Source organism: Phyllobates terribilis, unplaced genomic scaffold, assembly GCF_046119375.1.
Source record: "Phyllobates terribilis strain yellow unplaced genomic scaffold, ASM4611937v1 Scaffold_11__3_contigs__length_659146591, whole genome shotgun sequence".
NCBI lineage: Eukaryota > Metazoa > Chordata > Amphibia > Anura > Dendrobatidae > Phyllobates > Phyllobates terribilis.
The window spans coordinates 181,250,235-181,262,915 of record NW_027362771.1 but is presented as its reverse complement, the minus strand read 5'-3'; the positions used below and the strand labels follow the sequence as shown (position 1 = coordinate 181,262,915).

Sequence of the window (12,681 nt, the reverse complement as noted above, 5' to 3'; positions counted from 1 at the left end):
TCAGTCATTTTAATTTAATTTTTGCCCTGTTATTGGCGCTCTGATACCGCTATTCACATTCACTGATTGTTTTTTTTTTTTTTTTTTTTTTTTTTTTTTTTTGTTCCCCCTGGTTGGGGTACAGTAGAGCTGCCTCCATTTACCTGTTCATCCACCTGTGGGATGAAGATAATTAAGTAGTCACTACCTTGGTTTCCAAGCTGCGCTGCCCTAACCCCTCCGGAATGCTGCCGGGAGTGGTGGTGAAGCTGGGCGTCCATCTCTGCGGTAAGAGCAACTAACCTGATCACGTGACTCACCATCGCGAGATCAGGATCTGTGAACGCCGCTGAAAGCAGATGACAGTCATGAACGGAGCGCAGGGTAGTAGCCATTCCCACACCCCCTACATATTTTATTACTGAGTCACCCATTTCGCAATCTCTTTTTTTTTTTTTTACATAACACTACTGGAACGGCACCAGCACAGGGGGTGGAGTAGCTTTTTTTTTTTTTTTTTTTTTTTTTTTTTTTTTTTACGGGGCCAAACATGGGGAATGAGAAGGGGTTGTCCTAGTAGTAGGCTAGTCCTTTTAACTCCCAGTGACTAGTTCTCAGTCACTTTATTACTGACCCCTCCCCCCACCTGTTCAAAATGAAGTTTTCTCAGAATAAAATGTAGGTATTTGTCAAGAAGAAGCATGTCTCTGCATCATACTGCTTGTGGAACAGTAAAAGTGTCATCTTGGCTCTTTACTTAAAATTAAATCAAACACCAGGAGTAGAATCAGTAAATGGCTTTCCAATCCTAAGATAATACCGCATCTTAGTTTTGCATTGCAATCCTGCTGCAGTCTTCATCCATTCTGTTTGCAGTAGACATTTTTTTTTTTTTACTTTCCACATGCATAGAGTATGCCTAGCTTCCCTATTGAAAATGTTATACAGGGCATGGAAGACTAGGGACGCAGACCGCCTCTATCTCCTATGAAGGGCCATATCAGTTGGTCACTGCGCACTCATGCTGTCATGCGCAGTGTATAGCTGGGGCTGGAGCCCAGCGCCATGTGTATGGAGCTTAGCCCTATGCACTGAGCTCCACCTGTCCTCTGCCGCCAGCACTTCTTGCCTTACTCGCTGCTCCTCCTCCCTATCCAGTCCTCACTTCTGTGCACACAGTGCTTCACTTTGCTGCGTTCTGTGTCCCCGTTGGGGCATACGTCCGAAATCCCCCGCAAAACGGGGTCTGGACATATGCTGTGACGGGGGCCATAGGCTGCAGTGGTGACAGCAGAGCAAACGTGCACTTTTTTCGGGAGTGTACGCCCACAGGAGGCGGCACTCAGATGCAGCAGCCTACGTCTGAGTTTCCGCCTCCTGTTGGCGCACACTCCCGAAAAAAGTGCACAGCAGAGCGCATGTTCGCTCTGCCTTCACCATTGCGGTCTATGGCCCTGTCGGAGCATATGTCCAGATCCCGTTTTGCTTGGTATTTCGAACTTATGCCCCGATGGGGACACAGAACGCAGTGTGAAAGCACCCTTACTAACATTGTTTTACTTTGCTAAACAAAAGGGGAGGAGTGATGTCAGCTGTTACTGACCACCATTGCATATCCTTAAAGGGGTATTCCCATCTCCAAGATCGTAGTTGTAGCTTTTTGATTCTCTCTTTCCACATGTGCAGGTATTGCAGGACCGTAGGAATCCATGATTATGACCACTAGCAACTAGCTAGCTGTCACTGTATCAGTGGACGTAACATGGATATTTAAGGTCCTGCAATGCCTGCACATGAGGAAAGACATTTCTAATTGGAGGTATTTTTTATCATTATTTATTTTCTACTACGTATTGAGATTGGAATACCCCTTTAAACTAGTTAGCAGTACTATAGTGTTTTATCAAATGTGTGCACCTCCTACCCCTAGTGTATATATAAAACTGGAAATATGTAAGTTATACTTTAATACTTTAAATGCCTCATATTCTCTAACAGTGGTAAAAACTTTGAAGAGATGTTTGTAAAATAAAAATTATATATATATTATTAGTATGTATGCATGCGCATAACTTTAGCTAGCTCATGAGCGCTTCTGATTAATATCTGAGGTATGAAGACATTTGTTCGTGTTGCTCCTTTACGAGATAACTGCAGTAAAAAACCTAGACGTTCAGTGGTTAAGATATCAATCTATATTTTCACATTACTTCACCCTGGAGAGGGCAGTACTATGTTTTGTATAAATATAAGCTATTCTGATTTTATTTTGAGAGCATTAGCCATGTTAGCTTTTTTTCTGTGATACAGAATCCATTATTCATTCTGCCATAAGAAATATCTCTGTATAATGAATGTTGTGCACAAAGGCGTCACTGTGCACCAGCCTGGATTACAACTGAGCACTTTCAGGCTACAATTTAGAGGGTGTGCAGTTCAGGAAATTGCTCGCCCCTGCTGTAACAAGCGTGCTGCATAGGAGAGTTTCACTCAAGTAATTTATGGGTTTAACACCTTGTCAGTAATTACCTTCTTATTAAACCAGTATTGTGTCCTGCTGCTTTTGCACATTACTTTTCTGGGACGCTACACCTGTATCATTTATTACAATCCCTCAAGCCAATTTTGGTCTTTATTATGGTGTTAAAATAATAGTAATATGCCATCTGTAACATTGTGTTGTGTTGTTTTTTGTTTCTAAAACTGTTCTCCTAAACCGTTACTTACTTTGTGCGTGAAGTCACATTTTCATTCCAAATGAGAATTACTCTATGCACAGCTGTTGCGGCCAGATGTGCACCTTAATACTGGTGTTTTTTAAGGGGTTAGCTGGGTACCTGAAAAGGTGATGATGTCGTTTGTATGAATTACAAATTAAAATTGATAAATCCCTTTCAATGTGAAATCTACACCAAAGTCTCGATTTTCATTCCCACCCATGTCAATGACTTAAAGGGGGCTGACTGTCTGGCTCAGTTCATTAGCTAGATCTTCACTATATGCTAAAATGAGGCAAACGGCCACCTCTCTTCATTGTGTCACAGACATGGAGGGGGATGAATGAATGCGAAAGTGGAGCTTTTGGGATATCTGTTCATATTTTATAAAGTACATTAGGAAGTTATAGTCCTTTTTTAAAATCTACATAGTACTCTTTATGGCACCAGGCCACCACCTTTCAATAGGGCTTTCCAGGCTTCAGTCAAATTTCTGCAGTCAGTCTGTGACTGTAGATTGCTGAATCCTGACTTTGTGCAATATACACGCTGTCAGGATTTCCCTCCATCGCCTGCTCAAGCAGTTATCAAGTGATTGCAAGTGACGACTGCTCAAGCTCGCAACTTTTCCTGCTTCTCTCCATGTTCTATTAAAAGAAGAAAAGAGAATGAGGAGCTTGAGGTGGTGATGTAGGAGGCACGTGACCGAAACTATGCAAATCACATGATGACCACTTTAGCTGGTGATGAAGGGGAATCCTTCCAGTGTGTATATTGCATATTCTGAAGATTCGGCTGTGTTATCAAGTGACTGTAGAAACTTAGCTCAAAGGGTAACCATCGTTGTACTATTGATTAATGAAATAAAAAAGTAAATGTGAAAATAAGCAATTTTGATCAACTTTGGCAGAGAACAAAGCAAAACTTTCTAATAAGATATTGGTCATTACCAAAATTCTCAATTCTGAGGTAAAATCTGTACTCGGTGAAGACTTTTCCATTACTAAGATAGGAGATGGCAGTTACTACGGATTCAGTTCTATGTAGACGCGAGGAGGGAGCAGCTAGAGGCAGATCTCCACCCTCTTTCCTTCTACATAGAAGTGTATTCGTAGTAACTGCCATCTCCTATCTCAGTAATAGGAAAGTGTCTTCACTGACCACAGATTTTAACTCAAAATTGAGAATTTTGGTAATGACTGATCAGTTCTGGCAGAGAAAGAAGCAGATTTCTCTGATAAGATTTATTAAAGTTTCTTTTCATGTGCACTATTGATTTATGAAATAAAAATGAAACCAACGGCTACTCTTTACGCCCTGAAACATGTTTATACTATGTGATAAGGAGGTTTATAATGTACTCCAATTGGCACAGGTTTTTTGAACATCTGTTTTTGGTATATTTCAGAACAAACAACAAGATAGATTCTTTGTCGCCAGAACACCTGGAACCGTACCAATCACTAGAAACCTTAGATTTGAGCAATAATCTTATTATGGAGATGAAAACGCCATCGTTTCCTTTATTGAGGCTCAAATACCTGTAAGTTATTCCAACTGGCAAGGCACTGCTTTATATTTCGTGGCATAATTAGTATTGCTTTATAAATATATGTTTGTATTACTTAATCAATTGTTTACATCTTATTGAATACAAATCTGAAACCATGCGGAGTTATCAGTCTATGTGCATTGTGCTAAGCGGTTGGCTCTTACTTTGACCTCTAGGTACATCAATAAAAACCTAATAACATCTATGGAATCTGGTGCATTTGACAACTTATCCGCTACATTGCAAGTGCTGAAACTTAATAAGAACCGGATTGTCTACATCCCAACAAAAATGTTCAAACTTTCCAGTCTCCAGCATCTGTAAGTGTCAATTTCTTTTTTTTTTTTTTTTTATAGGGCCCTGTTTTATGTCAGTGCCTGAAATTTCACATAAAACGTTTGCATTCATCTTCAAACTGTTTCATCTATTTTAGTCCCTCATATATTCAGCATTTTATCACCTGTTTGATATTTTAAACTATTTTTGTGCTTTTCGGGTATACATATATTAAGGTATTATGTTACACGACGCTTGCTGAGGTGATCTATGTATTCTCCAAAGCTTGCGATGTGTCAAGAGCTTTGTTTTATGTGGAGTTTTTTTTAAAAGGGGAACACTTAGGGTATGTGCCCACGATCCAGAGCCGCCTGCGGCCCACGACGCTGCAGAAGAGCCACGCGGCTTCCGCCCTCATTGTGCAAATGAGCACCCACGATTTTTTTTTATTTATTTATTTTTTCTCATGCGGACTTCCCTCATTGAGGCAAGTCTATGGGGAAAGTCCACATGCGGACCTGCATTAGAAATTGACATGCTGCGGGTCTGAAAGAAGCGCCGCATGTCAGTTTCCGCAGGTGATCTGCAGCTTCTGATGCACTCATAGTGGACATGGGATTTCTAGACATCCCATTCACTATACTGTAACATCTGGACGCTGCGGGTTTGACGCTGTATAAACACGCAGCTTCAACCCCGCAGCGCCTCCTGATCGTGGGCACATAGCCTTACTGAGGAATCCCATTTTGTAACTCTCCAGAACTCCTACACGTCATTATACACAGCTCCTTGCACGTAAGGTTGCATTTACACTGGCCAATCTTAACCATCACTGGCGGTCTGTAGACATCTAAGAGCTTGTTTAGACCATCCAACCGCACTTCCATGTGCACAGTGATGGTTAATCTCATCGCTCTGTGCACATAGAATATCATTGTTCTCAATAACACATGTCCTAGTTACGCGGAACGATGTCCTTGAAATAATTATTTTTAAAAATAGCTGTAGTCGATGAACAAGCATTTTGCGTTCGACGTGTGATTGGCTGCCTTTCTTATACGGGCCCATAATCTGGAACAAGTTTTTTTTATTAACGCTCCTTCCTGATGATCGGCCAGAGTAAATGCTAAGCATTCCTGTTATCTATTAGTATTGGAATTGTCACTTTTTCTGTTTTTATAGGGAGCTAAAGCGCAACAGGATTAAAAACATTGATGGGCTCACCTTCCAAGGCCTTGATGCCTTAAAATATCTCAATATCCAGAGAAATGGGATCACGCGGCTTATGGATGGCGCCTTCTGGGGATTGAGTAACATGGAAGTTTTGTAAGTCGATAGCATTCTCTATTTCATTATTTGGAGATCCGACAAGTTACATTCTCTGTAGCTAATCTTGTGTACCTAGTTTTGGTTACGTGTGGCTGACCGGGAAGGTGTGTAAGGCGAGTAGAATGGGCCTTTTCTCTGCCTGGAAATCCTGTAGGCACAATTTGCATAGGCAGTAGGAAACTTTTATAGGTTTGCATCAAGAACAATGTATTAAAGGGTTAACACACAAGCACTCTCTGTAGGACCTGTAACCAATTAATTTGACATGGAAGGGTAATAGTAAGACTGGGTGGTCGGGTGATGAGAATAATAATTGTAGGTAAAATACCTTACAGCACATTAGAATTGAGATGGACTATGTACAGATAATATCAGACATTACAGAGTAACACTTAATTCTATACAGATTACTATATATAAGAAAATGGCAATACAAAAGGTGAAAAAAATGCTAGTATTGTATGGTTCAGCCATCTTTATAATGAGAGTATTCATTTGAAGCTGTGTGAACCAGCCATCAGTCAGTAGGGGTGTCCAGATACAAAGTGCTACTGAGTGCATGGAGGGCGTTGGAACAGATGATAGAAAGGACCAGGTTCTGAGGCAAATTTAAGAGAAAATAGAGCAGTTGGATTGGTGCTTTGATGTTCTAGGTCTTGTGTAAAAATGTGTTTTTAGGGCTTAAAACCGTCCATACTGGGAATTAACTGAATTTTCTGGGGTAATACATTCAAGAGAACTGTTGCAGCACGAGAGAAGACTTTCTGGGTGTAGGGGATGCGGCTTCATCAAGGGCACTTTTCAATGTCTTATTATAATATATTAAAGCTAGTCAAGGCAGGAGAGAGAGGTTTGTGGCAAAAGTTGACTTCAGAATCATACGTATCTTGGTTTTGATGGCATGTTGATCTATGTATATGTAGTATGTAATGTCCTGAGTGGGCGACAAATATTAATGTGAAAAACAAAAAGAAAGGTTGTGGCCAAGAGAGGATTTAGTAAAATCATACATGGAGCAAAGTTGCAAAACTAATGGGTCTATGGTATTATTTTTCTTTTTTCATGTGTAGGAGACTTGGAAATCTGCAAAAGGCCTAGAAATGGGAGAGTGGATTATTAATTGGGATGTAAAAGTCCCTCCCATGATGAATCTACTGTTAAATATTCGCATACTGCTAAAATATTTTAGTATTTGGATAAAAGTATTTATTTATTTTTTTTTCTCCTTGGAAAAAAGTCCTATGATCCAGGTGGTTCTCTTTCAGAACTTCCTTTTTCGTTCCAGCTATACCTTGGCAAAGCATTGCATTGTTTTTCTCCTGTTCATTTTGCATCTTTATGTATGTGTTTACACTTGCATTTTTCCATTTTTAAAGGCTGTTGGATCATAACAATCTCACCGAGATTAGTCGAGGCTGGTTGTATGGCTTGCTTATGTTGCAGCACCTCCATCTCGGCCAGAACACCATCAGCAGGATCAGCCCCGATGCCTGGGAGTTTTGCCAAAAACTCAGCGAGCTGTAAGTTGCTTTTATTTAGCTCCAGTTTTCACTACAGATTCAATGCCAAAACCTGAGTTTCTTACCACAGATTTGTACTTTTTTCAGGACCGTGTTACGAAGGAATTTTTTCTTTCTGACTTCATGTAGACTTGTTATTCCGCCTTCCCTTTTTATGGGACACGTTGTTTCAATTAGGACTATCCTGCATTAAAATATAGATCAGGTTGTGGGTACAATTTCTTGCTTTTCACACCTAACCCATAGTTTTCTCTATTTTACAGAGATTTAACCTTCAATGAACTAACAAGATTAGACGAGTCAAGTTTTATGGGATTAAGCCTGCTCGGTAGACTATTTATAGGCAACAACCAAATTAGTAATATTGCTGATGGCGCGTTTCATGGACTGTCCAGTTTGAACACCTTGTAAGTGACCATGTATCTCTCTTATGAAACATAGATATATCGGTGTTGTGTCCTGACTAAATTGGTTCATGTTGAAATGCAGCCTAGTAATTCTGTGTGTTCCTTAATAATGGTGTGCAATAGTTTTGGGCTTGTAACAATGAGCTTTCTTGAAGCTATTGGAGATCAGTGGTAAGATCCTGGTAATCCTGCCTTTTGTGTTGAGTAATGTTGTTTTTATTTACATGTAAATTTGTGTCTTAATCTTTAGAAGTTGATTAGCTTAAACTTTCATGTATCCTTACAGTTCGCACCTTTTTGTACCCTACTTGTGACCAATAAGGTCTTGCTGGTCTCTTGTGGCCACATATCCTGCCTTCACTTGTTACTCTGGAAGATTCTGCTTTTACAATGTCATAAATATGTTGGAGGTGGTCTGACCATGTTATGATAGTGGAAAATATCAGTATGGCAGTTTGGACTGGCTAGGATATTGTGGCCTGCAATATACATAAATATTTGCTTCATCTGATATCCTTTAATCCCAGCTGCTTTTTAAAGCCTTTGGGCCCTATTCATTCAGCTATGTGCACGCCTCTTAATGATTTAGATGGATCTTACAACTGCCATGTGTCTCTCCACAAATGTTACTCCAGTCACGGACTGGAGTACATTTCTGCTGTGAAGTACGCCACTAAAGTGGCATATCTTGATAAATTTGCTGGTCGGGCTTAACCACACCCTCGGTTCTGCCCACTTTTGGCAAAGCTGGCCAGGACTGGCATATAATTGGCGCAGTTTAAAGTATGCAAAAAAATTGTTTTACTTCATGATTCTGGTGTAATCACCTTTAATGAATCGCGCCCACAGTGTTCTTGCTGTCAAAAAATTCTGAACCATAGATAAGCCAATCTCCCAAAACTCATTACAAGCAAACTCTCTCAATCAGGATTCCGTTCTAATAAAATTCATCCAAATCTAATCTGTCTAAAAAAGACAATTTATGCGACAAGGTAAAGTAGAATAAATTCATATATGGGCAGGGATTAAAAATAAAGATTATATTGACCTGTCCTAGGTCTCCCCTGCAGTTCCCCAACCACTCCTCTGGTCACTTTGGAAAGGTCTTGGGTCCCAGTCTTCTGGAGGGGACTAGGCTTCTTATAGTCCTTTTGGGAGTAGTGCATGTCTGACAAGTGTCACCTCGTGCTATCAAATGGAGCACGATGCATGTGACCCGGTGAAGCCTAGACAGGGCCAGAAGATGTGGGTGCAGCTTCAGGAAAGGTGATCTACTAATCTTTTATGAACCTCCTTCATTGCCCTCAAAAGGATCCAGCAAAATAGTGGCCAACTGATTTCATATGCTGGGAAATGTATACCTAATTCAATTACAAATCAATTTGCTTATCTCTATTCTGGAGAATCGGACATATTTAAGACAAATCTTCTCGTCTTGGTGTGAATTCAGTGAAACACTGTCATATGGACTATAATGCACAGACTGACCGTGGGTCTCCCAACCTGAACTACAGCCTTGTAGGCATATAAGTGAAGTTTGGGTCCGGAGGTCCACACATCACTGCTCATAAAGACAGTGTTTCACGGATGTCTGAATTCGTCCTTGCGGTGTGATCCTGGAAAATAGGCTGCAACACATTTAATACCTTTTTAACACATTATTGACCCTTTTTCACGAAATGTTCCCACCAGCCTGCTCTGTGAGATGCCAAGTTTTTGATAAATAATTTAAAATTTGTTAGGTTCAAAGCAGGTTAATTCCTCAATTAGTCATTATTATGCATTCAGTTCCTACAGAGAACAGGAAAAAGTTGAGCTTTGCAAAATACTTTTAAAATCAGTATTGTCCTAAACCCCCAAAGAACTCACTAGGGGGGAAAGCAATCAGCAGTATCAATTGTTATGAATAGCAGGTCATCTGGGGGCTAATGCTGGCCTGTCCTGGGGTTGACTGATTGTTATCAGTGCCTTAGGTTACGCAACCTCGCCTCACAGTCGGAGGAACAATATTTTAGGATTCGGTTCCAAAAAACATTTACAACTTACAACAATGCTTTTCCTACTTTTTGGTGACGTTTTTAATCTTTGGTTTTTATAATATTAACAATGTTTGACTTGTGTAATTTTTTGTTTTGTTTTTATTTGCCTTTTCAGAGATCTGAAAAATAATGAAATTTCATGGACTATTGAAGATATGAATGGTGCATTCTCAGGGCTTGACAAATTAAAAAGGCTGTAAGTAGATGCTTTACGCTTGCATTTACTGTTAGAGGGCTTCTTTACACATACACTCAGATGTTGAACGTTTGTATCTGAAACAGAATGTAGCAATCTCTGTGCCTTTAATCTGCTATCTATCTTGTAGGGTGCTACAGGGCAATCGGATAGGATCGATCACAAAAAAGGCATTTTCATGGTTGGAAGCACTTGAATACTTGTAAGTCTCTATTTTTTGTGATGTGAACACAGTAGCTTTGTGTTTTTTTTTTTTGCATAATACTTATATTTCCCTCCTTTTCTTCATCTTTTTAGGGATCTGAGTAACAACGCCATTGTGTCGATGCAGAGTAATGCATTTTCGCAGATGAAAAGGCTTCAGCAACTGTAAGTTTTTTGGTGGCTCCCTCGCCCCCCATTATTGTATAATACCTCTCTTTTGTATGCAAGGCGTGCATCAATAGTCATTGGCTGCTTATAGCCATGTGTTTATCGATTTTTATTCAAAGCAATAGAAATGTATTTTTGTCATTTTCATTTTTTTTTTCTAGGCATCTGAACACATCGAGCCTTTTGTGCGATTGTCAGCTGAAATGGCTACCTCAATGGTTGACCGAAAATAAGTTGCAAACCTTCGTAAAGGCAAACTGTGCACATCCCCAAAGTCTAAAAGACAAAAGTATCTTCTCTGTGAGCGCTGATGGCTTTGTGTGTGGTACGTTTCTACAGTGCATGTGTTTTTTCATCTTTAGTTATTTTTTACTCTTAAACTTTTTTGTTTATCTAGAAAACCATATAATGGAAACCTTTTTCTACTACTTTTTTATATGCACTCATTCCTGATCTTGGCATAGAAAAAAAAAAAGGATATAGTATCTTAAGTGTGAAAAATGGCCATAGGTGCACCATTTTTGAGTATAACAGTTATTGTATAGGGTGTGTAGTGTTTTTTTTTTTTTTTTTTTTTGTATGAATGTTCAATAACGACCAATTTTGATGGAAAATGTGTTTTGTTTTCTTGTTTTTTTTCAGGACTATTGTTCTAAAACTAAAGTGTGTGCTAGTTTAGACAGTTTTATTCAGGTAATTGTATGATGATGGTATTTTATTTATTTTTTATATATAGATGATTTTCCAAAGCCCCAGATTACCGTCCAACCTGAAACCCAGTCTGCAATAAAAGGTTCCAATGTGACCTTCGTGTGCTCGGCGGCTAGCAGCAGTGACTCCCCAATGACCTTTTCTTGGAAAAAAGATAATGAAATTCTACACGATGGCGATATGGAAAGTTATGCTCATCAGCGAGTACAAGGTGGGGATGTGATGGACTACACCACGATTCTGAGACTGCGTGATGTGGAGTTCATCAGTGAAGGAAAATACCAGTGTGTCATCTCCAATCATTTTGGAACTACTTACTCGGTTAAGGCCAAGTTAACTGTTAACAGTATGTATTACTTTATGTACCTTTTTCTATATGTAGATGGAAAGACAAACTGACTTAAAGACGTCTTACTTTTCTATTTCAGTGCTTCCTTCATTTACAAAGATGCCCATAGACCTTACGATCCGTGCTGGATCTACAGCTCGACTTGAGTGTGCTGCAGTTGGTCACCCAACACCACAGATCGCCTGGCAGAAAAATGGCGGTACAGATTTTCCTGCGGCCCGTGAGAGAAGGATGCATGTGATGCCAGAAGATGATGTGTTTTTTATTGTGAATGCCAAAATTGGAGATACTGGTGTATACAGCTGTACAGCCCAGAACAATGCAGGCAGCATATCGGCCAATGCCACACTAACTGTACTAGGTAGGCATCTTTTAACAAGCTTATTTTGTGTGTTTTAAAGGAAAACTTTAATCATGCAAGAACCTTAAAATATTAAAATGACAACCCTTTCTATATGTAAAATATTTTAGATTCAGCTACAGGTAATTTATCTTTTTTTTTTGATGGATAAGTATGCTTTTTTGTTTGTTGTACCATTGCTTTGTTGCAGAGAAGAGTGTTAGTCTATTGGGACAATGTTGTAGAAATTGTGTAAAGCAGAAAGAGAAAATCTCACCTTTGCATAGAACGTGGACGCAGATATTGGTTTAGTGTAGTTCATGCCATTTCTAGAGTGGACTCGTCAATACTACACATTTGAAATGTTTGCCTTACTGACAAAGGGTGTGATTCAATACATTATTCTTTCCTAATAACAGAAACCCCATCATTTCTGCGACCGTTGGTAGATCGAACTGTATCAAAAGGAGAAACCACAGTCCTGCAGTGCATAGCAGGGGGGAACCCTACACCCAAAGTGAATTGGACAAAGGATGACAAGCCTTTGATTGTTACAGAGAGACACTTCTTTGCTGCTGGGAATCAACTTCTTATTCTTGTAGACACAGACTTTGAAGATGCTGGAAAATACACTTGCGAGATGTCCAATATTCTTGGAACGGAAAGGGGCAATATACATCTTTCTGTAATCCCCAATCCAACATGTGATTCCCCTGCAAATGCCACACCATCGTTGGAAGATGATGGATGGGCCACAGTTGGGGTGGTGATTATCGCCGTGGTTTGCTGTGTTGTGGGAACATCCCTTGTGTGGGTGGTCATCATATACCACACACGAAGACGGAATGAGGATTGCAGTGTTACAAACACAGGTGGGTATGACTGTAGAGCAAG

The 12,681-nt window shown here is 39.8% G+C and overlaps 1 protein-coding gene across 1 annotated transcript in view; it reads left to right on the top strand.

The window, feature by feature from the left end:
- LRIG3 (leucine rich repeats and immunoglobulin like domains 3) overlaps window positions 1–12,681 on the top strand; it is a 30,154-nt gene that overhangs the window by 14,363 nt on the left and 3,110 nt on the right. Inside the window, exons 4-15 of the mRNA XM_073651860.1 lie at window positions 4,105–4,239; window positions 4,425–4,568; window positions 5,707–5,850; window positions 7,230–7,373; window positions 7,637–7,780; window positions 9,935–10,015; window positions 10,146–10,217; window positions 10,313–10,384; window positions 10,549–10,712; window positions 11,124–11,444; window positions 11,527–11,808; window positions 12,207–12,659. Coding sequence (XP_073507961.1) covers window positions 4,105–4,239; window positions 4,425–4,568; window positions 5,707–5,850; window positions 7,230–7,373; window positions 7,637–7,780; window positions 9,935–10,015; window positions 10,146–10,217; window positions 10,313–10,384; window positions 10,549–10,712; window positions 11,124–11,444; window positions 11,527–11,808; window positions 12,207–12,659 — 2,156 coding nt within the window. The remainder of the gene's footprint in view (window positions 1–4,104; window positions 4,240–4,424; window positions 4,569–5,706; window positions 5,851–7,229; window positions 7,374–7,636; window positions 7,781–9,934; window positions 10,016–10,145; window positions 10,218–10,312; window positions 10,385–10,548; window positions 10,713–11,123; window positions 11,445–11,526; window positions 11,809–12,206; window positions 12,660–12,681) is intronic.